Source organism: Auxenochlorella protothecoides, assembly GCF_000733215.1.
Source record: "Auxenochlorella protothecoides strain 0710 unplaced genomic scaffold scaffold70, whole genome shotgun sequence".
In the NCBI taxonomy this organism is placed as follows: Eukaryota; Viridiplantae; Chlorophyta; class Trebouxiophyceae; order Chlorellales; family Chlorellaceae; genus Auxenochlorella; species Auxenochlorella protothecoides.
The window spans coordinates 46834-72329 of record NW_011934185.1 but is presented as its reverse complement, the minus strand read 5'-3'; the positions used below and the strand labels follow the sequence as shown (position 1 = coordinate 72329).

Below are 25496 nucleotides of genomic sequence, written 5' to 3'. Positions count from 1 at the left end.
AAGCCAAACACGTCTCACTAGGACCCCCCACATCAAGCCCTTGCTGTGTGACGCACTGAGCAATTGTTGAAAGCAAGAGAAATTGTACACACAGTTTTCGGTTTTGCAAGGCTTGAGGCGGGAATGCACCGCCGAAAACACAGGGGGACTCGCTCGCTCGCGCGCTCCTGAGGGGGGAACAGACAGATGGACAGGGAATACGACGCAGCGTGGCTAGAACTGGACTAACGCCCGGCGCTGGCGGGTCAATCTAGGTGCTAGATCGTCCAGTCCAGGATGAAATCGGCAATCCTGCGAGGGAGTCAAGTGGGAAATGACGCGGCAGCGATTGGGCGGCGCCTGCTGCACGGTGAGGCCTCCAGACGCAAGCACACAAGATCGCCTCCTACTTACTGCTCCATGGATGCCCTGGGAAGCACTGAGGAGTCCAGCTGCTTAATGATCTTGGCCGGCACGCCGACTGTGGAGGGCGTGGTGAGGGGGTGGGGGGAGGATCGGCTGTGCCAAGTTCCTACAAATAGAACAAGACACAGCTGATCGCCTTTTGATCGGCAGCTTCGACCGCTGAGAGAGCGACACGAAAGGAGCACACCTGCCACAGTGGAGGGCGGCAGGTCTGTGAGGACGACGGAGCCGGCCCCAATCTTGCAGTTGGCGCCCACGATGATGGGCCCGAGGACCGAGACCCCGGCGCCCAATAGCGTCCCGTTGCCTGGAGGTGAAAAGGGGGGGGGGGAAAGGGGCAGAAGAGGTGTCGTTTGAACAGTAACAATTGTGAACAGGGGCAGGGCCGTGACTGGACCCTGCACCGCACTGGCTACCGCAGAAACCAACACTCCGCTGGCCGACCCCTGCAACACTGGGTCTTCCCCTACGAGACTCCAGCTCCACCACTGCGCCACTCTATCGTCCTCACCCTGCACCTCCCACGGCCCCACCCCCCCCGGCTCACCTATGGTGGGGTGCCGTCTGCCGCGCCCCGTCCCCGACCCCCCCAGAGTCACATGGTGCAGCATGGACACGTTGTCGCCCACCACCGCCGTCTCGCCGATGACAATGCCCGTGGCGTGGTCGAAGAGGAGGCCCTGGCCCAGCCGGGCGGCGGGGTGGATGTCCACGGTGAACACCTCGGCCATGCGGCTCTGGATGGCCAGGGCCAGGGTGTGCCGCCCCTTCTTCCACAGCCAGTGGCCCAGGCGGTAGCTCTGCACCGCCTGGAAGCCCTTGTAGAAGAGCAGGCACTGGACATAGGTGTCGCAGGCGGGGTCGCGCTCCATGACGGCGTGCAGGTCTGCCACGCCAGACGCCAGCAGGCCCGCGTCGTCGGCGTAGGCGTCCATGAAGAGGTGCACCAGCTGGGTGCCCAGCAGCGTCTCGTTGGCCAGCTTGTTGGAAAGCAGAAACGCCAGCGACTTGGACAGGCTGGGGTGCGTCACCACCGTCATCCCCAGCTGGAGGAAGAAAGGGGAGATGGGAAGGAAGTGGGGGAGTGCTGAGGACAGAGGGCCGAGGAGAGAGGGCTGGGGGAGAGGGAGCCGCTGCAGGGAGGTCTGGTGCGGGAGCAGGCGTGAACAAAAACAGGCCGCAGATATCCCGGGTTCCTAGGAGAGAGGCTGGAGTGGACACAGGCCCCTCATCAGCAGCCCGTCTCGCCGCACGCTTGCCACGCGTGGCAAACACCCCATGTGCAGCCCCATTGATGACGCACCATCCACAACACACCTTGCTGGCGATGAGGGGCTCGGACTTTGACAGCTCGGCGGCCTCCTCCTGGATCTTGGCCCACAGGGTGTCGGCATTCAGGTCCTGGGCGGAGTCCCTGCCCCCTGCGAGCGCTGCCTGCCGGTCGCCCTCCCGAGCCGACACTGCAGGGCTTGTAGGGAGCCGGGCATGCAGGACCAGGGGAGCGGGCGCTGGCAGGGTTGCAGGGTGCAACCACCCAGCGTCAAGCGCCACCCTCCCGCGATCCACAGACATGATTCACCTCCCCCTTCCCGTCCACGAGGGCAGCAGCCAGAACCTAAGGCCCCCCCCTCGACCCCACTCACGGGAGGTCAGGGCCAGGCTGGATGAGGATTCGCCCGCTTCGAGGTGACTCCGCCACACCCGTTCGTTGAAGCTGGGCATAGGGGAGGTGGTGTCATTCGTTCCAGTCTTTTTTGCAATGTCCATGCCCGCCGGCCCTAAGCAAGCCCGAGCCCCGGTGGTGGGGAAGCGGGCGGTCTGGGTCACCAGGGGGTGCACGCCGGGAGCTGGGCCCAAGGAGCGCCCACCCACTAGCATGCCCGCATGTGCGCTGCACAGGGAGGGCAGTGAGGCAATAAAGTGGGATGTATGGTCACGCACACCGCTCCAGGGGATGAATTGCTGGCCTAGCCCACCTTCACGGACCAGCAGGCGTCGAGGGGTGCACGGCCAAGAAGAGGCCACGCACGCACCCAGCGTCAGTGCGTTGCGTTTCGTCTCACCCACTCGTGTTGTGTCGCCTGGTCTCCCACGGCGCGACAGGGTCGTAGTCACGTCCCGTACAGCGGGCCCGTCCTCCGACTGGTCCACGGGGCTCTGTCAGCAATTGCTGGTACGTGGTGGTGCCCTCCAACCTGATCGCCGCAAGCCCGTTCTTTCGATGCACCAAACCTACCGTTACGGCTTGGAAGAGAAATTGGGCGACTGAGTGTGGATGCGCACAGGCCGGATTATGTGCAAGGCTCGCCTCTCGCGCCCGGGGGGGGGCTGGCGTGTAGGGTTGTTCCGGCATGGCAGGGGCGGGCGGGCCTGGGGCCCTACACTGTTGGCGCTAACGCACCTCCAAGCCCTTACTCCGTATCTTACGCCCATATTACCTCCTACGTGCATGCCTGGAAACCCTGAGTCGTCAATTCAGGTCGCAAACCGTGGGTCCCTGTTTTACACTCTCCTTAGAATTAAATGACATAGTCCAGCACGTCGTCCAGCGTCTGATCCATGGACTTGCAGGGCTCCATGGTGACGGGGAACCGGCGAATGACGCGCGCGGGGATGCCCACCGCCAGGCTGTGCGCGGGGACGTCTGCGACCACCACGCTCCCCGCCCCCACGCGCGCGCAGTGGCCGACGGTGACGGGCCCCATTACCGAGGCGCCGGCGCCCAGGAGAGCGCCATTGCCGATGACCGGGTGCCGCACGCCCTTGCCCGTGCCCGAGCCGCCGAGGGTGACGCCGTGCGCGAGGCTGACGCCGTCGCCCACGACGCAGGTCTCGCCGATCACCACGCCCGTGCCGTGGTCCAGGAAGACGCCGCGGCCGAGGCGCGCGGCGGGGTGCACGTCCACACCCCAGGCCCCGCTGCCGCGGCTCTGCAGGGCCAGGGCCAGCGGCCGGCGCCCCGCGGCCCACAGCGCGTGGCCCAGGCGGTGGGCCTGCACCGCCTGCCAGCCCTTGGAGTAGAGCAGGCACTGGAGGGGGCCGGGGCAGGCCGGGTCGCGCTCCACGCTGGCCTGCAGGTCGGCCGAGGCGGCCTCCAGCAGCGACGCATCGGCGCCGTACAGCGACGCCGCCAGCAGTGCCAGCTGGGACGCGGGCAGCGTGGCGTCGCCTAGCTTGCCCGCCAGCACCGAAGCCAGGCAGGCGGCGAAGTCAGCATGGCGCAGCACCGAGGCGTGCAGCGCGGGCGCCAGCACCGGTTCCCGCCGGGCCAGGGCGCGAGCTTCTTGCCGCACCTCGTCCCACAGCGCCACCACCGACCGGTGGCCGGGGCCCGGGCTCCACGAGTGCGCGGACAGCGACTCCGTGCTGTCCACCTCGTCGAACGAGGCTGCAGGAGGGTGCATGTCGGGCAGGGGGGGGTTGATGACACGGGATGGCAGGTTGGTATGGAGCCATGCAAAACAGTCACTACCAGGGAAAACGGGCTGCTCCCCTGAGCATGTATGGGCTATGGCCGATCCCAGCATGGCCCCATGTCATCTTGCATTGTTGCGGCTTTGCCCCACCCAGCCCCCCACCACACACACACCCAAACGCACCTCTCTCCGGTCCTCTTCGCAGGACATGATCCCAGAAAGACTCGTTCACCCCACTGCCGTGGGCCAGCTGCTGCTGCTGCCGGATGGAGCGGGCCTCCAGCACCGCGTGGGGCGCCCGGTCGGTCGCCACAGCCTTGGTCGGCACGCCATGCCGTCCATCGGGCAGCGCGACGCTGTTGACGACCGCCACGCAGGACATACGACACTGTGTATGGCTGCTCAGGCTGCCCTGGGGTCCTCGCGCTGCAGCATGAGGGGTGAGCGCCGGTGTGAGAGGGCGCATGAGCCGTACGAAGCCACCACAGGGAGGGGGGGTGACCGGGACACCCAGCATACCTCCACACACACCTGAACGGCTCTGCGACTGAAGTTGGAGCACGTGCTGACTCATGCAGCGGGACCCTGGCGGGCCACTGTGGGAATGCTTCAGGTCAGTCGGGGGGGGGGGTGGTCTCTGGTTGCGGCGCCAAGGACACTAACTTCCTTCGAGCCTCCAATGCCTGGCGAAACACACGCGTTCGATGGGTACTGGTCCGGGTTTTGGTTAATTGAGTGGGAAAGGGTCCCAAGATGCCCCCGAATGTCCGACCGCGTTCGAATAATGGGGCATCTCGGGGTCGGTCGTGTGCGGTTGGGTGATCCATAGCCTCACCTCCGGCTTCACGGTGGGTGCGTTTCGGATTCTTCCTCACCCCCCACCCAGGGACTGGCTCAGCAAGAGTGGAGGTCACCTGTCCACCATTCACACGCCTTTCCATACAACAAAAGCGACCCCCACCCTTGTCGTTCGCTTGGTGCATCCCTGCAGCCCATACAATGCCCGGTGACATCCTTGATCGACCCTGTGTTGCAACACTAAAGAGTTGCTCTCATGCCGCCGCCACCCCCCGGGCTTTACCGCGCGCCTTCGCCCGCTTCTCGTGACGCCTCAGGTTCTTCTGGTGGGCCTTTGGAAGTCCGGCATACTTTGACGCAGGGGTGGGGGCCCCCTCCCGCTCCGCCTTCTTCTTCTTCTTCCGCGGCGGGAGGAGGGACGAGGACATGCCCGCCTTGTCTGGCCGATGCACCCGGGGCGCTGCATACGTGGCGGCACGCAGCTCCTCCGCGCTGGCTGCCGACTGGCTGCTGGGACTGAAGCGGGCCTTGGGCATGCCCTCCGAGGCCCCTTCCCGCACGTCGCCGTGGCGCCAGACCGGCCCCTTCTCCCCATGCCCACTGGAGCCCCGCTTGCGCTTGGCGCCGGCCTGCGCCGCAACCTGCTGCTTCAGGGCGTTCACGGCCCCGTAGTTTGGCCGCACCTTGCGGTGCTCGTCCCTGGGGTGGTAAGTGAGGAGGAGGGGGTTTAGACGTGTGGACCAGTCTGCCATCCAGATGTGAGCCAGGCGAGGTCGAGGCGTCCCAAGCAGACAGCATCGCCACGAAACAGCGCATTCCTCCCTTCCAACCCCAGCCCATGTGCACCTGTAGGGCGCGAGCAGCTTGAGGCCCACCACCTGGTTCAGCTCCTTGTCGGCCATGGCCAGGATCTCGCTGCTGGAAAGGCCGAACGATTGCGCATCCACGCCCTTGTACCTGGAAGGGTGATTTAATAGGAGGGGAGTGCAGGATTGGGGGGGGGCCATTGCCGCACGGGTGGATTGGGTTGCCGGGTGAAAGTGGAGCAGCTGCATCAGCCTCCCACGATGCGATCACCCACATGAGCCCGCGTCGCAGAAGCCACGTGTGGCCAGGGCATCGGCTGTCACTGCAGTGCGCATTCCCTGCGGCCCGCCAAGGCCAGACACACTCCGCCCCGGCTTCCCCCAGCCCCACCTGAAGCGGGTGCGGACCCCGCCCGCCACACCCTCATAGTCCAGCTTGTAGTACTCCTCCAGCAAGCGCTTGACCTCGGCGCGGGCCGCCGCCCCCATCGCCCCCCCCCGCCTCGTCGGCCTCCCATGCGGCCTCGCCCCCGCCCCCCGCTCCCCCGCCCATCGCCTTGTGCAGCGCGGCAAACGTGGTGGCGGAGGTCGGGCGCTGGTCGCTGCCGCCAGCATCATCGTCGTCGGTGCCGGAGCCAAAGGCCAGAGCCTCCAGCTGCTTCTCATACTCAGCCTCCAGTGCCTCGGGATCCTCCTCCTCCGCCTGAGGGTTTGTGTGTGTGAGGGGAGGGCCATGGGAAACACGGGCTCGGGGCGGGCCGGCGGGTAGCCAGGGGTCCAGCGCCACTGTCAGGACCAAGGCGAAGCGTCGATGCAACCCCAACAGGAACGACCCACCCCTTCCCCCATGGGGTGACGGGTCATCCGTCCCCAACCCCTCCCGGCAGGCCCGCGCCGCACCTCGTAAAAGTCTTCGCCGTAGGCGGCTGCCATCTGGCGGTCGTACTCGTCTGGGTCGAACTCGTCGTCAGCCAGAGCCTGGAGCAGCTCCGCCGGCGGCGCCGTCCCGCCGGCCACTGCCTGGATCTCCCTCAGCCTGTCGAGCAGGAGCAAGGGTGTTGGCGGTGCGAGTTCTGGAGCGCGGGCAGTGGAGGTCTGGTCACGGCGCGGGCCAGCACCAGGAGAACGATGGCACACCGTTCCGGCCGCCCCACGCACCTGGCATTCACTTCCTCCTTCTTCAGGTTCTTCAGCCTGCGCATCTCGGCCGCCCTTTCCTCCTCCTGCGCGGCGAGCCGCGCCGCCTTCTCCGCCCTCCGCCGCTTTCTTCGGTCGTCCTCCTTCCTCACCGTGCCCTCGATCTGTGCGGCGTGGGCAGGCGATGGGGAATGAGGGCCGATGGAAAGGCAGCGCACAGGGCATCGCCAGCCAGAGGGCAAGGCTGGTAGACACAGGCGCACTCGTGCAGATGCCAGGCCATGAACCAGGGCGTACCCGCTGCCCGTCCTCCGTCGCCTCTCCCCTCCCCCCGTACCTGTCTCGGATGGGTGACGAGGGTCTCCGACCCCGGATACTCGAACCTGAAGTTGTACTTGTGCTCGTACCGCTCCGCCTGCTGCAGGTACTCCTCCTCCTCTTCATAGTCCGGGCCCGTCCCTGCCTCATCCCCCGAGGACGAGGCCTCGCCGCCCTCGCGGTCCACCCACCCCTTGCTCAGGATGTAGCGCTTGAGGAAGCGGTCCCCCTCGTCCTCCAGCGTCTCGTCTGCCCCAAAGTAGCCGTCCAGCAGGCCCTTGATCCTGTCCTCACCGGCCTCAGCCTGACCGCCGGCATCCCCCCCGGCCTCCGGCCGAGCGACAGGCTTCCGGGCGGCAAAATCCAGCTCCTCGTCGCCGTCGACCTCCGCCACGGCCTGTGGGGTGGAGGAGCAGGTGCAGCGAGTCAAGCTGCTTTGGCAGGGGAGGCCTGGGTGTGCATGCATGGCGAAACGAGTAGGGATACCATGGCTGGGAGCAATGGGCAGGCATGGATCGAACACACTGCGCCAAGCAGATCCATGCCCTGCACCCACCTGCAGGAACGCAGACTTTGCGTCGTGCTGCTCATCCTTGTACGTGTGTGGCGCCTCCTCATCAGTGGAGTCCTGCTCAGGCACGCCCTCCATGGCCTGCAGGGGGGAAGGATGGGGCCGGGCTTCTGCATGGGAAACTGGGCAGTCCTGCATACCAGAGCTCTGCTCGACTGGCGGGCATGCATCGCCCAGCTCAGGCTTGACCAGTACCTGCTTGTATGTGTAGTCTTTAAGCAGCATGGGTTTGTCTGACTTCTGCTTACGACCTGGCGGTGAGGTGAGGGTTTGAGTTGTGGGGGCATTGGCAGTGTTGGGGCATGTGACAAGCTTACGGAGCACACGAGGAGACTCATGACCCGAGCAACGAGGCTGAAGTAGCCCCAAGCAGCAGGCTGACGCTGGACTGTTCCCAGCTATGCATCTACTAGCTACTCAAGGCTGATCAAGCTGGTGTCATGTGCTCAAGGACGCAATCTCAGGTTCAATCGCTGACCGGGGAATAAGGCTCACCTTTTGCATGATCCTCCTGCTCCTCCCCCTCGCTGTCTGGGAAGAACTTGACCGTAGGGTCAAAGACAGCAGGGTCCTTTGCACGGATCTTCTGGAGCACTTCTAGGATACGAGACTCCTTCTCATCAGGGATGAGCCCCTCGTCCTGTGCGAAAAAAGGCGTGATTAGAAGAGGGGGGTTGATATACCTGAGGAGAGCATAGCAAGTCTCTACCTGTGCAGTTCCAATCACTAATACATGTGCGGTTACGCCACCCCTTCTCAGCAGCAATTCTCACCTCCTCCTCGTCCGAGCTGGAGTCTGATAGATCCTCCTGTGGTTGCCCAGTTGCAGCAGCGACCCCTTGTCTCATCATCTGCATATAGATATGTGTATATGTGTGATCTGGCTGCAGGGATCAGGTCATGCCTTCAAAGGGTACTTTATGCTCCTTCCAGAGGTCTGGAACCCCTCCCTCCTGGACTGCAGTGTCTCAGTTGACGGCACAGTTGGGATGATGGTTCACCTGGCGCTCCAGGCGTGCAGCCTGCTCGGGATACTTTTCCTTGAGTCGATGTAGCTCCTCCCGCTTCTTGTTGTGCTGTGGTGGGATGTAAATGGAGGAGCTGGTGTATATGTCGGAGGAGAAGGCTCGCCAAGGCGGCCTGGCACATGCCGTCGTCTCATGAGTCGCTGGACGGGGTCGCAACCCACCTCGAATCTCGACGCATACTGCTTGTTTACTGTAAGTCCCCCAGAGCCTCTGGGCCCCTCCTCATCTTCGAACAGCTGCATGCTGCCACTGTATGCTACCCGCTGCGGTGCCACCCACTGGATAGAAACACCTCAACTACGGCGGTACTCCCATGTACCAGGTTTATAGGGAGAACATATGTGCTCGGGTCATGAGTGACGGTAGACTTGTTAAAGGAAGGTTGTATTTACAAGGACTTCCAGGTTCGCGCGCCCGGAGCTCTCATGGTGTGCCTTATGGCGCGCGATGCGATACTTGAATCGGGCAAAGGCTCCCCAAATACCGAGCAATCTCGAGGCTCAGCACTGTAGACTAATAGGTAATCGTTGGAGCGCAATGCTGGGGGCCGAGGCTCCAGTCGGGGTGGCCGACGAGCCTGCCCGTCTGATTCGCCTTAAGAGGAAGAGAACAGCGGCTAGTGACGATGTTATTGGTGAGTGCAGAGTGCAGTCAAGGACCTCTTGCAACACCTTTAACACCTGCATACTCAGCTTCTCCGACTCGAACAATGCCATGCAGTCGTGGAAGCCATGGAGACGACCAATGGGCTGACAGATCACTTCGGTGGAGTGGGCATCCACGACTCCCAGCAGAGGCAGCGGCGCGATGGCAGCAAGCGCTTTCGCTTCGTGCGACTCAGCAATGTCAATGCTGGAGACCTGTCGTCCCTGACGCGCGAGGGTCTTGCCGAGCTCCTCACCTCTGAGCGGACTGCCCTAGCCGCCGCGGCAGCCGCATCCAGGTGACCTAGCGTGGGGGATGTCTCGCCATGCGTGGTCACCGGCAGCATGACGGAAGGTCTCACTGCAAGTGCTACTTTGCACTTTCAAGACGCCAGGCTGCATCAAGGGCCTCTGTTCAACCGCAGGTGCAACCCTGTGGGAGGGACACGAGAAGAGGCAAGCGAGGCTGGGCCCTTGCCTTCCTTTCCGCCCACCAATCCTGCCCTTCAGCCTGGTCTGGAGCCATGGTACCAGCAGACCAATACACTACAAGGGGCCACCCCTGCCTGGGCAACGGTGCTCGACTTGGTGCGGCACGAAGCAGGCCCAGGCGCCTGGGACCCATCCGCGCAGGTGCCTCACGAGGATCCTGTGGACGAGGATGGGTACGTGATGGATGTGTACGCCGCACTCCCCGCCGCCGCCGAGGACGAGCAGGAAGAGACTGACGCGGCCTGGGAGGCCCACCTCGCCGGGCGGGCCCCCGTCGTCCAGGCGAGTCGGGTAGGGGCGATTGGTGGCCACAGGGGTTGCATCCTCACACATTGCCCCTGGGCTCATGCGTGCCAGCAGCTTGACGCCCACCCCACTCACAGATCATGGACGATGGCACGTGGCTGGTCCACCAGTCCTCGGATCGCGACGACACCAGCCAGGACAGCCAGGACAGCAACGCCGAGGGCCACTTTGCGCACGACTACCCAGGTGGGACAGCAGTGAAGGAGGAGGCTGGCTGGGGGACTGTGTGTGCCAAGATGGGCCAATGCTGGAACTTCACCCGTCTCTTGGTGGTCCTCAGCCCTGCCCCCAGGGGGAACACTGTGCAGTACACTCTCATCACGTCATTGCCTCACTCACATGCCTTCCGCCAGACGAGTATTCGGCGAGCACAGACTCTGGCGACTACGACCCCGACCTGGGGTACTTTCCTCCCACGCGGCACCGCCGACGACACATGGGAAGCAGCAGCGGCAGCAGCAGCGACGAGGATGCATGCAGGACAGGACTGCGCTCCAAAGACGATGGCCGTCGCCACTTCTATTGAGCCATAACTTTCATTTCCCTGGATGAGTGCCAGCAAGGCTTGTGGTGCGATACAATACCTCAACATGAAGACAAGGGGAGTCCAAGGGTGGTATGCAGAGCGGCTGGCAACGCCAGGGGCGATGTCAGGGACGCGAGCCAGTACAGGCAGCCGCCCATTCACGAGCCGCCGCGTCACAGGTTGGACTCGATGAGCGCCCGGTACTCGCGCTTCATCTTGACCCCGGGCTGGTGCAGCACCCGCTCCTTCTGCTTGAAGAACTGGAGCGTGGGCGTGCTGTGCACTCCCGCCGCCTGTGCAATCTCCGAGTCCTCCTCGATGTCGATCTCGACAAAGTTGACCTGTTTGGGGGTTGAAGGCAGACCTTGTGATGGACTTGGTGAACCTGTGCCCAGGCAGTGGCGGTCCGAGGACATCCCCAGGAAAGCGCCCCCGCAGCTGCCTTGCAGGGCGCTCTGGGATGACGCAGGCCTCATTCTCCCTTCCTGATGACCGCCAGGCACACTGAAATCACCTCCCACTTCCCCCACACCTCTGCACACACCTTGCCCTCAAACTCGTCCACCAGCTTGTTCAGGATGGGCTTCACCGTCCGGCAGGGCGCGCAGGAGGGTGCAGAGTAGAGCACCATGACCAGGCCCTGCGACTCGTGGTACAGCTTGCGCAGCGCGTACTGCCCCCGGTGCTTGGTGCTGGCGGGGTCGAAGTCGCCGCGCGGGACCGAGGCGTGCCGCTGCGGCGCGGCGGCCGCATCCCCCGCCGCGGCGCCGGCGTCGGCGCCGGCGCCCAGCGCGTCGCCCTGCAGCGGCCCCGCCTCCACCGCGTCCTCCACGGTGGTCAGGTCCTGCTCCGCCAGCCAGCGCTCGGCTGCCAGCGCGGCGGCGCAGCCCGACCCCGCGGCGGTCACGGCCTGGCGCCACTCCTTGTCGTGCAGGTCCCCCGCAGCGAAGACGCCGGGGACGGAGGTGGCCCCGCCCGCGCCCACCGCCACGTACCCGCCCGCGTCCAGCTCCAGCTGGCCCTCCAGGAAGCCGGAGTTGGGCTGGTGGCCGATGCCGTAGAAGAGGCCACGCGCTGGGATGGTGCGCGCCTCGCCGCCGCCGTCCGCGCCGACCGTGCGCACCCCTGTCAGCAGGCGGCCGTCGCCCTCCACGTCCTCCACCCTGGTGTTGTAGTGCACGGTGACGCGCGGCGCGCGCGCGACGCGCTGCTGCATGGCGCCCGAGGCGCGCAGGCGGGATCCGCGCACCAGCAGGTGCACGTGCGTCCCGTACTTGGTCAGGTACATGGCCTCCTCCACCGCGGTGTCGCCGCCGCCCACCACCACCAGCGGCTGGTTGCGGAACAGGGGGCTGGCGCCGTCGCAGATGGCGCAGGCCGAGATGCCCGCGCTCCAGTAGGTGGACTCGGAGGGGATGCCCAGGCGCTTGGCGGTGGCGCCCGTGGCGATGATCAGGCTGTGCGCGCGCGCGGTGGTGTCGGTGCCGCGCACCGTGAAGGGGCGCGCCCCCAGGTCCACCGACTCCACGTCCTCGGTGACCAGGCGCGCGCCCCAGCGCTCCGCCTGGCGCCGCATCAGGTCCATCAGGTCGGGGCCGGTGATGCCGTCGGGAAAGCCCGGGAAGTTCTCCACCTCGTTGGTGGTCATCAGCTGGCCGCCGGGGGAGCCCCCGGCCTGGTACCCCTCGTACACCAGGGGGCGCAGGTTGGCGCGGGCGGCGTAGATGGCCGCGGTGTAGCCGGCGGGGCCGCTGCCAATGATGATGAGCCGCTCCACCGTGTCGGTGGAGGGCGGGGAGGCCCCGTTCCCGTCCGACGGGGAGGCGCGAGTGGGGGCCCAGGTCCGGCGGGGCCTGGGAGCTTGGTGATCTTGTGATCTGGATCTATCATGTGCGGCGCGTGGCGCCCTGGCATGTCGCGGCACGCTCTTGGCGCTGGGCTGGAAGGGGCGGGGGTGAAGGCGTGACACGGCCCCCGTCATGCCCTGAGCGCTCATCATTTCGCCAGGTGGAGCACCAGTCTACCCGCTCGATCCGAGGTGAAACGCCGTGAAACAGCAGCAAGAGCTGTTTGTGGGTCTTCTCGCAGTCGGCAAAGGCCGCAATGCGCCGGCCAAAATGGGAGATGAGGGGGTGATGCTCGAGCGCGCGCGCGATGGGCGTGTGATGTGCCAAGTGGGTGCACAGTCCCTTGCAGACCCACAAACCCCTCCAAGCCTGTGCACGGCACTCAAAGGCACATAAATACATAAATTTCCTGTTTGGGATTGTGTGCGCAATGACCGGCAAATGCCATGCAGGGGAGTGAAGGGCACCCCACCCCCACGGGTGTCGCACTTCCCATGCTGGCCGGAGTACAGGCACGTAACGAGGATGGGACCCAGCTGCACGCCGCGGACGACTGTATATTGCACACATGCGCATGTGTAACCAGTGCACCTCCTCGCAGGTGTTCATTTCGGAGGGCGCCCGCATCCCCCTGCGACCGGCGCGCAAGAAGCTTTGGGCGGTGAACGTCCCGGCCGCAGGTGGGACCCTCCTGCGCCACCAGGCGGGGGCGACACACATCCTGCTGGGGGATGAGCCCTTCAACAGGATCTGCAAGAAGCTGGAGTCCCAGGCAGGCGTGGCCCCTGCCCTGGTGCACTACAACTGGCTGTCCCAGACGCTGAGGCTGGGGTGCCGCCAGAACGAGGACGACTACGCGCCCCCTGCTTTACTGGCACACAGGGAGTCTGCCGGCTCCACTCCGGTGCCCAGCCTGAGCGTTCACGAGGTTCCCAGAGGCACCACACTGCCAGATGTGCAGAGTCTCATCCTCCACTTGTGTTTGGGATCTCCGGCGCCAAAGAACTTTGCCATCGTGGTGAGGCGGGGAATGGGCCTGGTGGTGGCTTTCGAGGAAAGATGCATTGGGGGGTGATTCCTGTGATGTGATCGAGGGGTGGTCTCAGGCTGCCACACATCGATTGCCTTGTGACTTGGAGGGCTCATGGTCGTCTGTGCTTCCAGGTCGGGGGACTCCCTGGCACCAGTATCATCCGCAGCCCCAGCTCTCGTTTCCCAAACCAAGCACCCTCAACCTCACTCCGATACCCTCCAGGGCGGACCGCCCTCGACGGTGCTGCTGCTGTGCCTGCCCGGCATCGGCTGGGCGCAGCGTGACGCAGTCCTGGAGGCCCTGCAACCGTCCACCCCATTGTCCGTGATGCAGCTGCACTCCGGGGCACGGCTGGAGGTCCCATCGCAGACCCTGGCCAACCTGGTCACCGTCGCCCGCCCCAAGCGTGGGCGTGAGGGAGAGGACGGCCAAGTCTCTGCCCCCGGCCCCCGCCCACTCGAGTTCTACGCCGCCACCGCCCGCCAGATGGCGGCTGCAGGGTATCCGGGGTGCGAGGAAAGCGGGGCCACACATGTCCCGGAGGGCTATGCCTCCACCGCCGACTTCCCGAGTGAGCTGGTCTGGTGGATTCGGGCCTGGGCAGGAGCGTTCAGCACACACCCTTGCCCGCCACCCATCACTTCATCACCCTCCATCGCCCCCCCTCCCCTCCCCCCCCCTCTCTCAGAGCTGCCCGGGCAGGCTTCCCTCGTGGCGGTGGACTGCGAGATGTGCATCACGGCCCGCGGCCTGGAGCTGACGCGCGTGACGCTGCTGCACGGCGACGACGAGCGGGTCCTGCTGGACGAGCTGGTGGTGCCGGACGTCCCCATCCTGGACTACAACACCCAGTACAGCGGTAGGGGTGTGGGGCCTGGCGAGTGGGGCGGACTGGGGTCGGCGGCGGCAGGGGTGGGGGGTTGTGTGGGAGTGCGGCGTGTTCTTTCGGCGGGCCGGCGCGCCCCATGCCGTCCCCGGCATGCACAGCGCCGTGCTGCCCACCTTCACCGTCCGCGTGCGCCCCCGCCGCACCCACCCCCCTCACCGCACCCGCACCGCGCCAGGCATCACGGCGGAGATGCTGGAGGGGGTGACGACGCGCGTGGCGGACGTGTGGCGCGCTCTGCGCCCCCACCTGGGCCCCCAGACCTGGCTGGTGGGACACACACTGGAGAACGACCTGCGTGCGCTGCGGCTGGTGCACGCGCGCTGCCTGGACACGGCGCTGCTCTTCCCACGCCCGCGCGGGCCGGCGCACCGACCCTCCCTCCGCCACCTGGCCAGCCAGCACCTGCGCGCCGCCATCCAGGCCGGCGCGCACGACTCGCGCGAGGACGCGGCGGCCGCGCTGCGCCTGCTGCGCCTCAAGACGGATGCGGGGCCCACGCTGGGCGTGCTGGCGCGCGCCGGCCCCGCCCACGCTCACCTGCTGGATGTGCTGGGTGGGCGGGGGCCGGGCGCGCCGCGCCTGACTCTGGTCGACCGGCCCGAGGTCCTGGCGCTGCACGCTGCGGGCGCTGCGGCGGCGCTCGCCTGCGAGGACGACGACGCGGTGGTGCGGGGGCTGAACCGAGCGCTGGCCTGCGCCGGCGGCGGGGCCGGAGACGGCGGCGGCGCTGACCCAGGGGTGCAGGACGAGGGCGCTGAAGGCAATGCCCAGTCGACTCCGAGAGCGCGAGGTCCTCCACCCCAGCACTTTGTCTTCGCCTCACTCAGCGACGTGGCCGAGCGGCAGGAGCGCGAGGCGCGCGCCCTGGACTTCTCGGACAGGGAGGGCTGCGCCACGGCTTGTGCTGCCGCCGCGGCGGGGGGCGTGGAGCCGCTGGTCCAGGAGACGGCGCGCCGCGTGGCGGCGGTGGTGCGGGCCCTCCCCCCGCAAACCCTCTGCCTGCTCCTGAGTGGGGCGGGGAACACGGTCCTGTGCAGGTGCGGAACTCCTCTTGCCGGAGAGGGGCTGCTGCGCACCCGCGGCTGCGAGAGTGCGATGCGGGCTCGGGGTGTCACTGGCCGGGGTGCAGGCGAGCGACGGGCCTCGTGTGGGTGGACAAAGATGCCCAGCAAAGGCCTGGGATCTTCCTGGGGCCCTGGCGCTGGCCTTCCTCTCATGCTCCTCCCCAAACCTACACCACCCTCGTCCAGGACGCTGTACGGCGACTCGCTGCGGGCCCGCAAGGACTGCCAGGGCGCGGGGCTGACCGCGCAGCGTGCCGCGGCGGCGGCAGACCCGGCCATCGAGCGTCTGGCGGCGACGGCGAGCAGGGGCTTCTGCGCCCTGCTGACCACCCCGAACGCGGAGTGACCCGCGAGGAGGCCCGCGATGGGACCAGCCGCCCTTGGCCCATTCAATACACAGATACCAGCAATCCGTGTCGTATCCCTTGTCTACGCCCGTTGCAATAGCTTCTCCCCCTGCCTGTGCAACAACAGAGTCCGCCAACGGGGCAAAAGGGTCGGGAGTGTGTGGTAAGACGCGGGGCAAGTGGGTATCACGACAGCAGGTTTTATTGGCAGTGCTACATGGGCGTGACTCGGCAAAGGAAGTGGTCGTCCAGCAGCTTGAGCCGGTCAATCTTGAAACTGCCGCGCGCTGTTGGAGCTGCCGGGCCGCCGGCCGCGGCTCGCGGCGATATCCGAGGAGGGTATCCGCTGGAGTAGCCGGGTGTGAACGGCCTCCTCGACCCCGTGCACGCCGGCTATGGGGCTGAGGCTCTCCCTCTCCCCCACCCCGTCACCCCCCAGCAGGCCCGGCCCCCCTGGTGTGCAGCCCGGCACCGGGTAGAACAGCAGGGCTATGCCGCTGATGACCAGCAGTGCCCCCAGCAGCGCCATGGGGGCCCCGTACCCACCCAGGCGCTGGGAGAGAGTGCCGATGAGGTAGGGCCCGGCAAACCCACCCATGGACCCCACAGAGTTGATCAGTGCAAACGCTGCTGCCCCGGCGCTGCCCTTGAGGAAGACGGCCGGCCAGGTGAAGAAGGGGCCTGTGGCGTGGCAGTGGGGAGGCTCAGAGGCAAGGGGATGCGGAAGGGTGCAAGATGGCTTGTGGCGCCAGGGCCTCATTCTGCCCCTCCCAGACGCATCACAAGCGGAGGAAGCCAGAACATTCCAATGCCTCCTGATCCAACAGATCTTGACATATTTTTGACTGCCCAGCGCTGCACGGAACAGGCAGGCGGGTCTGTGCAGGTCGCGCACCACGCATGCTGCCCACATTGTCGCCAGGCCTTTCACAAGGACACCCAAAGCTCACCATGGAAGCTCCACACGGTCCCAGCGGCCATCACCAGGCAGGCAAAGCCGGCTGCCGGCCCCAGGGTGCGGTGCACGGGCAAGGTGGCGGCGAGCAGCACCCCGCCGGCGACCAGAGGTACGGCTGCGTGCAGGCGGCGCTCGTTCCTCACCTCGGCATGCCTGGCATTGGCCAGCGAGCCGAGGGAGGCAGCCACATATGGCATTGTGGTGAGGAGCGCCACGGTGGAAGTGGACGCGACGGCGTGGTGCCCCCCTGCACCAGGGCGGGTTGGGAGGAAGGTGGCTCCGGGACAATCAGATGGAGGAAGTCCATAAGAAGCGGGCTGGGAGGGAGGCGAGGCTGGCTACCAGGAATTGGGCCGAGGCGGTTTCGATCGCCGTGCAGCGCGGCAGCATCCATGCGCATCCCCCGGGCCCCACCTCCACAGCTGGCGCCCTCTTCCTTGGGTGCAGCGGCCGAGCCGGCGTTGAACATGTCGGAGATGAGGAGCGGCGCCCAGAACATGATGCCAAACATGGCGCAGGCGGTGAGCAGCCAGACGCCGGCCAGGTACAGCACCCGCCAGTCCCGTGCCACGTCTGGAAAGGAGGGGCGAGGGGGGAGGATCCCGACCCCATGTGGCCAATAGGTCAGTGCATGGCCAGCTGCTGGGCACGCATGTTTGTCGCGACGAATTTACAGCTGCACGACTGCACACAAGTGCACACTCGTCCTCACCGAGCATGGCTCGCAGCTTGCTGGGATGGGAGGAGCTGGCCTGGGCGCTCGCCGCCTGCCGCGCGTCCAGCCACCCGGCCTCTTCCGGGGTCAGGAAGGAGGCCGACCGCGGGTCACGGGCCAGAAACATGCAAAGGAAGATGGCGAAGAAAAAGGTGGCTCCCCCTGTTGGAATGGTGAAGATTGGTGCGTTGGGCGAATTTATGTCAGAGGGATCATTGAGAGCATCAGGGGGGTAGGTCACACCCTGAGAGTCCCCGCGACAAGGTCACACAGGCACACAGCCTGCCTCAGCTTCCATGGCCTGTCGACAAGGCCTGCTCGCCATGGAGCAGGCCGCCTCCCGCACCAGAGATGCACAAACGCGGCATATGGACGACATCCCTCTCAACGCCCACGCTCCCCCCTCCCCCTCTCCCTGCCAAGCCCACCTCCCAGGAAGAAGAGCCACTGCCAGCCGTGCACGCCCAGGACGCCATTCATGCGCAGGATGCCGGCGGACAGGGGGGCGCCCAGCACCTGGGCGATGCTGGTGCAGATGGAGACCTTGGCGTACGCGCCCCCCATCTCGGCGGGGGAGTAGAAAAGGGAGAGGTGGTACCACATGGTGGGGAAGGCGCTGGACTCCGCCAGGCCCAGCGTGAAGCGTAGGAGGTAGAAGGACAGCGGGCCGCGGATGAGGAAGGCGGAGCCGGCGGTGACCACCCCCCACAGGAGGCACAGGCCAGTGAGCCACACGGGGCTGCCAAAGCGCTGGGGCCCCAGGGTCAGCGGAACCTGGAAGAGGGCGTAGCCCACAAAGAATATGCCTGTACATGTTTTTGATTGAGGGAAGGGATGTGTGGGGGGCAATCCAGCTTGCCCAGTGGCAGGACAGACGTGGGATGGGTCCACGCCTGGCTATTGCAAAGTGGATTCCATTCGTCTGGGCGCACTGGGATAGAGAGGAAGCCAGGCCGTGTACACAGTGTTCTCCTGCGTTTGCCTCATGGCTCGCCTTTGTGGTCATTAAGCCCCATGGCTGGCCAAACTCCTCAATACACCGCTCGACACCCACCAGCGCCGAAGCCATAGGTCGCACAGTCGAACCCCAGGTCATGATTGAGCTGTATGGCACCGAAGCTGAGGGTGGTTCGGTCGAGGTAGCACAGGAGGCCCAGGGAGAACAGCCAGGGTATGACGTGGTTGTTGAGTTTGGACAGTACTCGTCCGCCATGTACCTCCTACGAGGTGGCAAGAGGGACGTATTCAATTCAGCCCTTTCAACGATAATCACCCCCTATTGCTCATGTGCAGCGCCAGCATGCCCACCTTCTCCAGCTGGAGTGTTTGAGCGTCGCCCTGCTCGAACGACCCCATGGCCCCGAGCTGGCGCAGGTCACCGGAGCTCGGACATGGGCAGATATTAACGAAGGGAAATACTGGAATCTTGGTACAACTCGAGCGCTGGGAGCTTGGGAGCTTCTGATCACCGCCTGGTTGGGAGCGCGCTCCTCCGGGGCGCTAAACTCCGATCTCACCCCAGCGTCAAGGCCTGAGTTTCAGCAGCCACGGACAAGCAGACACGGTCGGTCAATCAATCAATCATGTTTCTTGAGGCGAAGAGGTGCATATTATCTTCTCATGAGATTCAGGGGAAAATACATCTACTGGGAAAAGGAGGGGGGAAAACGGTACAGCGGGACAGCACATCCCACAGGTTTCTACTTGGACACCAAACAGCGTAGCTCTTTGGAGGTGGGAGGTGGTACAGGGGACGAGCAGGAACCGGGAACCCTCGGCTAAAATATCAGGGGCCGACGCGCGGCAGGCTCCCTCGCTGCTACTAGCAGCGTCAGCATCGCCGGCGGTGCGGCGGCGGCGACAAAGAATTCGGCAACTGGCGTGGGCGGCCAGGAGGGGGATGGGGCATGGTGCCAGTATCTGTGCACTCCGCCCCCCCTCTACCCCGCCACCTACTGGCCCGGCAGCATGAGGGAGGCCCGGTTCCTCTTCTTGCGCTGGTAGTCCCTCCATCGCCGCGCCGCCCGCGCCAGGCTGGCCGGGCTGGCCTTCTGCCCCCGGCGTGAGGGTCGCCCCGTGGGGTTGGAGGTGACCTCCTCCTCCTCCTCCTCCCCGCTCCCCTCCGTCGACTTCCAGAAGCGGGAGAGGACGCTGCGCTGTGCGGCGCCGCGCAGCTCGGCCTGCCGCTTCTCCCAGGCGCCGCTGGCCTCGTTGAACACGTCGATGTTGGTGCCCTTGCCCCCGCCAGTCAGGATGAGCCAGGCAGCCACCCGCTCCATGCGCGACATGGTCACCTCCAGCAGCGCCAGCTGCCCCTCCGACACCCAGTGGATGCAGGACACGGGGCAGGTGTCTATGGCCTCCTGGACCCGGGGCACTGCGGGGTCACAGCGTGCGCAGCGTGGTTGGGAGGTTGGGTGTGTGTGGGGGGGACATAGTGTTTCACCCACTGCTGCCAGGCTGATGCATGGCACACGAGCCGCATCCGGGAGCACCACGTTGAAACATACCGGCGGCCATCCTCAACCCCGCAACCCACTGAACACCCGCCCTTCCCCCCGCCACCCCCCGCCCTCAAATCAAGAGAGCGATCTGCTCACCGGTGTCCAGGCCCTGGTCGACCACTCGGGCGCGGCCGTACTCGTCCTCCATCTCAAAGGTCCGGGGGGCAGACGTTGTTGCAGTTGCGGCAGCCGATGCACGAGAACTCATCCACGAACACCTGGTCGCGCTCAGCATGCACGTCGCGGAAGGGGTTGGTGCCGCCCAGCTGAACCCCGAGATCGCATCGTACTCTGCCCTCTTCTCCGGGTCCATCAGCGTCTCTGCACCGCCATATGGTTTGTGTGTGGTGGGAGGGACGGGGTGGCATGGCCCAGCACACATGATCACAAACATGCCGAGATTACGCCTCGCTCTTTTTGGGAAAGGAAGTCAAGACAATTGCACTGGTGACATGCCGCAGGCCCTGATTTCTATCATCCAGCCCCAGAGCATCCCCTCCCACCGTAAACATCATTGAGGAAGATCTGAAAGTCGGTGGCCTCCTCGTCCATGGAGATGTCTGGGTGGTGATCCTTGACGATGACGCGGAAGGCACGCTTGATGTCCTTGACAGAGGCCGCGCTGGAGATCCCGAGAACCGAGTAGTAGTCATCCTGAGTCTCGGTGTCGCTGTCCGCCATGCGAACGGCATGCGTGCGCCAGTGCGAGACAGGATGCAACCTGGGCCCTCGCGCACCGGACCTGTGCTGGCTGCACCCAGGGACCCCCCTGTGTCTAAGGCATGCCCCCGGAGCCGCATCCGGGAGCACCACGTTGAAACATACCGGCGGCCATCCTCAACCCCGCAACCCACTGAACCCCCGCCCTTCCCCCCGCACCCCCCCTCCCTCAAATCAAGAGAGCGATCTGCTCACCGGTGTCCAGGCCCTGGTCGACCACTCGGGCGCGGCCGTACTCGTCCTCCATCTCAAAGGTCCGGGGGCAGACGTTGTTGCAGTTGCGGCAGCCGATGCACGAGAACTCATCCACGAACACCTGGTCGCGCTCAGCATGCACGTCGCGGAAGGGATTGGTGCCGCCCAGCTGGAACCCCGAGATCGCATCGTACTCTGCCCTCTTCTCCGGGTCCATCAGCGTCTCTGCACCGCCATATGGTTTGTGTGTGGTGGGAGGGACGGGGTGGCATGGCCCAGCACACATGATCACAAACATGCCGAGGTCACGCCTCGCTCTTTCTGGGAAAGGAAGTCAAGACGATTGCACTGGTGACATGCCGCAGGCCCTGATTTCTATCATCCAGCCCCAGAGCATCCCCTCCCACCGTAAACATCATTGAGGAAGATCTGAAAGTCGGTGGCCTCCTCGTCCATGGAGATGTCTGGGTGGTGATCCTTGACGATGACGCGGAAGGCACGCTTGATGTCCTTGACAGAGGCCGCGCTGGAGATCCCGAGGACCGAGTAGTAGTCATCCTGAGTCTCGGTGTCGCTGTCCGCCATGCGGACGGCATGCGTGCGCCAGTGCGAGACAGGATGCAACTTGGGCCCTCGCGCACCGGACCTGTGCTGGCTGCACCCAGGGACCCCCCTGTGTGCGATCTGGTGCAGCTGAAGTGGGGCTGCACAGCTAGAATCTACGCCATGGACTCCCCTGCTCGGCTGGTGTCGTTGGCAAGGAACACCGGAAAGCGGGGCCATGACGCGCTGGTCGACGGATCTGGAACTCTAGATTTGTACAGGTGATACAGGGTCAGACGGGCGCTGCCATGTGCCGCGAGTTGTATGTTTGATCTGTTAGCGGAGTCCTGTCCTCTGAGGGTACTTTCCAGTTTCCGTGCCCATGCTAGCGCAGCACGCGCAGCGCGGGGCAGAGGACGGATTCAGATTATGATACGACAGGCGCCGATACGGCAGACGCAAAGTTTTGTACAGCTGTGTGAAGCTCTCATGCCCTTGATACGGAGGCGAGTGATGTGTGGATCGTCCTAGACCGTTGCGCCCCCCTCTGCTGAGCGTGGCACCGGACTTGCCACCTCTCTGAAATCGCAGGGATGGATGTCGCTCGCAAAAGCAATGGACCGCCGGCAAACGTCGAAAATGTGGGAAACAACGCTTATCGCGCAGCGCATGCATCGCCCGAGGAACTCGTGAGTGTTTAAAGCTGCGGAGGAGTGCTCTGGCTGGCTCTGAAGGCAAGGCAGGTGTGCATGCCCCTCCCCTCTCCCCGAGACATGCGCCAGTCATGCCCATGCGCCTCCCACAGCTCGACAGCCTGGGATGCAAGCTGGTGACCGATGGACTGGGGACCCCGGCATTCGAAGTGCCTGATGTCCGTTCATTTCGGCGGGGGCTAGACAAGGCCCTCGCCCTCAATGGCACCCTTGCCGCCGCAGTGGCCGAGCATGTCGAGCGTCTGTGCGAGGACGCCGACGTCCTGACGGCAGCGCTGTCGCCCCTGCTCCTGGCCAGAAAGGTACTGGGAGTCAGATCCGGGTGCTTCTCAATGCAAAAAGCTGCCCATGGCGCTCTCCTCGTCCCCGCTTGATGACATTTGCTGGACCACACTGCCTCTTTCTGTGTATTTCCCCCTTGCCACACGCACCTTCCTTCCTCTCCACCCAGGACGCGGTGGACAATGGGGACACCCTGGTGCGCGTCATGCTGAGCACGCTCAGCCTGCAGCCCCTCCTGGCGCCGCCCCTGCTCCAGCAGCTGCCCCAACTCTGCAACAGCCCCGCCGCACACCAGGACCAGTCCCTCCTGCTCCTGGGCCAGCTCAAGTGGCTTGAGAGGGTGGCAGACGCCCGGCTGCTGGCAGACTGCCTCCTCGAGGTGCTGCCCTCCGTGCATGCCGAGGCTGGGGCCGCCATCGCAGGACTCATCCCCGAGATCATCGCCCCCGGCCAGCTTCAGGTGAGGGACTGATGTCGCTGATGTGGATCTTGCAGGGGCGAGGGCACATCACACTTTGACACAGGTCATATTACCATGTGCCCAGGTCTTGCCGCGCGTCCTGGTCCACATTCCAGGCCTGCAAACCGCATGCCTCCTGGCAGCCTTCGCCCCCCTCAGCTTCCCTACCCTCTGCACATGGCCAGGAGGCCGTGGCGGCCCTCCTGGAACCCAGCTGCCCGGCGCCGCTGGCCTCCGTGCTGGGCGCGCTGGGCATGCTGGGACTGAACCCCGACCTCCACCGCACCATAGGCGCGTCCCTCCTCTCGCGCCTGGGGACGGACGCCTCCGAACAGGCGCCCATCCTCAGCTTCCTGCTGACTTCCGCCGCGGAGGACGCGCTGCCGGACGTGCTGGCGAGGCTGGCCACCTCTGTGCGCCTGGGCGGCCAGGGCCAGGTGGGGGCCGGCGGTCCCGACCGGCGGCGTCGCTCCGCGGGCCGCTGCACCAGCCAGGCGGAGGACTCTCCCGACTGTGAGGTTTCGAGGGCGATGCTCCAGGCGCTGCAGTGGCGGGCCGAGCTGCCGGTGGCAGTGCGCAAGCGTCTTGGCGCCCTGGATGGTGAGGTGGCGTGGGGGTGCTGGAGCGGCAGGGTGGGCATGCTGTTACCTGGGAGGCCCTTATCACTGGAGGACCTTGAGGCTGAAGCGGCGCGCCGCGTGCGTGGCTATACCTATGCCAGACACAGCTGGAAAGTACTCATCCAATACATCCTGCGTCTCTTTGATTCCGGCACAGCGATGGCGGGGTTGAGCACCCTGGATGCTTGGTGGGCGATCCTCCTGTGCGCGCTGGGCCAGCCTCACCGGAGACTGGCAGAGGGTGTGCTGCTCAAGTTCATGGCACTGCCAGCGGGTGTGGAGTGGCTGAAGGGGGCGGTCCAGGGGCACAAGGTGAGCCAAGGCCTGTGGCAGAGGGGTGAGGGGAGCCAGATACCTTTCTGGTTGCGATTCGACAGGGCAGCGGTATGCTTTGTGCTTCACCCGGGCTGACCCCTTGTGGGAGGGGTCCACAGGGTTCAGCACGTCACGGATCCCCTGGGCTACTGAGTGCAATGTAATGTAACACTCAGGACGTCCCTCCAGATCCTTCTCCCGCTCTACATCCCCTCCCCAGGCTGCACTGGCCAGCACCTTCCCGGTGCTCCTGAGCATCGTGCAAGCCCTGATGCGGTGCACCAGCCTGTCGTGCACGGCAGGCGTGGACATGATGTGCACGCTGTGCTCGGAGTTTGACGAAGAGGACCAGCAGGAGGTAGGGTTTGGGGGTGAAGTGGGGACCGCGGGAGGTGTCAGGGTGGACCGGGATTGTTGAAGGCATGCGCCAGTGCCCATCCATCACAGCCATTCTGGGGCCTCATCAGTGCACAAGCTGACCAGCGCTGATTTCCGTTCAGGTGCCTGAGTCACTCCGTGGCTCTCCCTCCCCATTCCCGCTCCCCAGGCTCCAGCCCCATCTCCTCAACCCTTTCCCTCACAACCTTCGTCTCCTGCAGGCCCTGCTGGTCGCGCTGCACGCCCACCTGGGCAGCGGCCAGCGCGCGCAGTGCCACGCCGCGCTTTCCACGCTGCAGCACGTCGCGTCCGAGCGGCCCCGGACCCTGTTGCGCCAGGCGGCCTACGCCCGGGGCCTGGTGCGCCTGGCTCTCGACCTGCCCGGCCCCTTACAGCAACGCCTGGCGGAGGTGCTGGGGTCGCTGCTGGCCTGTGAAGCCCCGGAGTGAGCGTCCGAGTGGGGTGGGGTGGGGAGACATGGAAGGGGCAGGGCAAGGGCCCTGGTGGTTGCAGCTGAGCGTCGTGGTCTCATGTGCGTTCTGGTGGTCCAGATCGGGCGACAGGTGAACGGCTGCATGTCTCCACGCATGCAGACTTTCAGGCCCTGCTCTGTCCCGGCAGCTGCCGTGGTTTGGGCCATGCGGCATGTCATGAAATCCTCTTGCCGTATCGCCTTGGGCACTCTCCTGCGACTGGCCCGCTTCCCTCGCCCCCATGCCCACTCACCGCCTGCCTGGACGCCGTTCACCCCCCCACTCACCCCCCGCCACACTCACACGCAGGTCCGAGGCCTTGCTTGCCAGTTTGACGGGCGCGGTGCAGGGGGGCCTGGCCAGCATAGACCCCGAGGAGCAGGCGGGCAGCCTGACTTTGGGCCTGGCCGCCGTGCGGCGGCTGGGCGCCCGGGGCGGGCCGGCCCCCGCGCTGGCTGCGGCCCGCCGCCTGCTGCAGCTGCTGGTGGCCGAGTGCCGCGCCCCCCCGGCCTTCAGCGCCCTGTGCCGGGGCCTGGCGGCCGGCGACCCCGGGCTGGGGGGCATAGACCCCGCCCTGCTGGCCGACGTGGCCGACCTGCTGACGGGGCTCATGGACGGCACCTACGTCGTGGACGCGCCGGCGCCGGGCGGGGCCCCGCCGCAGGCGAGGCTGGGCGGTGGTCCCGTGACGGCTGCCTGCTGGTGGGACCTGGACGGCGGCGCCTCGGGCATCGCCGTGGGCATCCTGCCCCTGCTGTCCCGGGAGCTGGGCTGCGACGCCGGGCGCAGCCACGGGTGGGTGTGCACGAGGCGATGGTGCCTCCTGAGGGCGCGCGGGAGGCTGGTGGTCTGGTGTCTGGAGAGTGGAGTGGGGCAGGGTGGGGCCTCGGTCTCGAAGAACCTGGCACGGGAACGGCATGGGTCTCCTGGCCCATACATGCAGCGTCGGCGGTGCTTCATGAGCCTCGGTCACGGCGCACATGGCAGACCCGC

General features: G+C 65.7%; 9 protein-coding genes across 9 annotated transcripts in view; 3 read left to right on the top strand and 6 right to left on the bottom strand.

Moving 5' to 3' along the window:
• Positions 1 to 389: 389 nt before the first annotated feature.
• F751_5828 (Serine acetyltransferase 5) lies at positions 390 to 2172 on the bottom strand (the record flags this gene model as incomplete). Its single annotated transcript, XM_011398347.1, has 5 exons — positions 390 to 460; positions 593 to 712; positions 953 to 1451; positions 1723 to 1865; positions 2049 to 2172. 5 exons carry the CDS (start codon positions 2170 to 2172, stop codon positions 390 to 392), a joined length of 957 nt encoding a protein of 318 aa, XP_011396649.1.
• A 752-nt stretch (positions 2173 to 2924) lies between these two features.
• Positions 2925 to 4203, bottom strand: F751_5827 (Serine acetyltransferase 1, chloroplastic; the record flags this gene model as incomplete). The annotated part of the gene is made up of 2 exons (XM_011398346.1): positions 2925 to 3793; positions 4005 to 4203. 2 exons carry the CDS (start codon positions 4201 to 4203, stop codon positions 2925 to 2927), a joined length of 1068 nt encoding a protein of 355 aa, XP_011396648.1.
• Positions 4204 to 4873: 670 nt separating this feature from the next.
• Positions 4874 to 8721, bottom strand: F751_5826 (Protein kri1; the record flags this gene model as incomplete). Its single annotated transcript, XM_011398345.1, has 11 exons — positions 4874 to 5318; positions 5466 to 5576; positions 6001 to 6128; positions 6326 to 6461; positions 6584 to 6726; positions 6900 to 7277; positions 7437 to 7532; positions 7647 to 7702; positions 7947 to 8091; positions 8453 to 8527; positions 8641 to 8721. The coding sequence occupies 11 exons, from the start codon at positions 8719 to 8721 to the stop codon at positions 4874 to 4876; spliced, it is 1794 nt and encodes a 597-aa protein (XP_011396647.1).
• Positions 8722 to 9210: 489 nt separating this feature from the next.
• Positions 9211 to 10447, top strand: F751_5825 (hypothetical protein; the record flags this gene model as incomplete). The annotated part of the gene is made up of 4 exons (XM_011398344.1): positions 9211 to 9361; positions 9734 to 9906; positions 9999 to 10107; positions 10275 to 10447. 4 exons carry the CDS (start codon positions 9211 to 9213, stop codon positions 10445 to 10447), a joined length of 606 nt encoding a protein of 201 aa, XP_011396646.1.
• Positions 10448 to 10620: 173 nt separating this feature from the next.
• Positions 10621 to 12428, bottom strand: F751_5824 (Thioredoxin reductase NTRC; the record flags this gene model as incomplete). Its single annotated transcript, XM_011398343.1, has 3 exons — positions 10621 to 10788; positions 10992 to 11180; positions 11268 to 12428. The coding sequence occupies 3 exons, from the start codon at positions 12426 to 12428 to the stop codon at positions 10621 to 10623; spliced, it is 1518 nt and encodes a 505-aa protein (XP_011396645.1).
• A 434-nt stretch (positions 12429 to 12862) lies between these two features.
• On the top strand, positions 12863 to 15626 carry F751_5823 (Small RNA degrading nuclease 5; the record flags this gene model as incomplete). The annotated part of the gene is made up of 5 exons (XM_011398342.1): positions 12863 to 13222; positions 13550 to 14186; positions 14392 to 14762; positions 15021 to 15253; positions 15467 to 15626. 5 exons carry the CDS (start codon positions 12863 to 12865, stop codon positions 15624 to 15626), a joined length of 1761 nt encoding a protein of 586 aa, XP_011396644.1.
• A 214-nt stretch (positions 15627 to 15840) lies between these two features.
• On the bottom strand, positions 15841 to 20485 carry F751_5822 (Putative tartrate transporter; the record flags this gene model as incomplete). Its single annotated transcript, XM_011398341.1, has 10 exons — positions 15841 to 15914; positions 16060 to 16308; positions 16578 to 16832; positions 17000 to 17158; positions 17298 to 17462; positions 17729 to 18106; positions 18355 to 18520; positions 19451 to 19677; positions 19901 to 20125; positions 20308 to 20485. The coding sequence occupies 10 exons, from the start codon at positions 20483 to 20485 to the stop codon at positions 15841 to 15843; spliced, it is 2076 nt and encodes a 691-aa protein (XP_011396643.1).
• Positions 20486 to 20693: 208 nt separating this feature from the next.
• F751_5821 (Chaperone protein DnaJ) lies at positions 20694 to 21304 on the bottom strand (the record flags this gene model as incomplete). The annotated part of the gene is made up of 2 exons (XM_011398340.1): positions 20694 to 20944; positions 21127 to 21304. The coding sequence occupies 2 exons, from the start codon at positions 21302 to 21304 to the stop codon at positions 20694 to 20696; spliced, it is 429 nt and encodes a 142-aa protein (XP_011396642.1).
• Positions 21305 to 22046: 742 nt separating this feature from the next.
• The window catches only part of F751_5820 (Fanconi anemia group D2 protein), a gene marked incomplete at both ends in the record, with an annotated part of 8945 nt that continues 5495 nt past the window's right edge, over positions 22047 to 25496 (top strand). Inside the window, 7 exons of the mRNA XM_011398339.1 lie at positions 22047 to 22277; positions 22427 to 22717; positions 22903 to 23317; positions 23495 to 23649; positions 23873 to 24010; positions 24252 to 24475; positions 24813 to 25298. Coding sequence (XP_011396641.1) covers positions 22047 to 22277; positions 22427 to 22717; positions 22903 to 23317; positions 23495 to 23649; positions 23873 to 24010; positions 24252 to 24475; positions 24813 to 25298 — 1940 coding nt within the window. The remainder of the gene's footprint in view (positions 22278 to 22426; positions 22718 to 22902; positions 23318 to 23494; positions 23650 to 23872; positions 24011 to 24251; positions 24476 to 24812; positions 25299 to 25496) is intronic.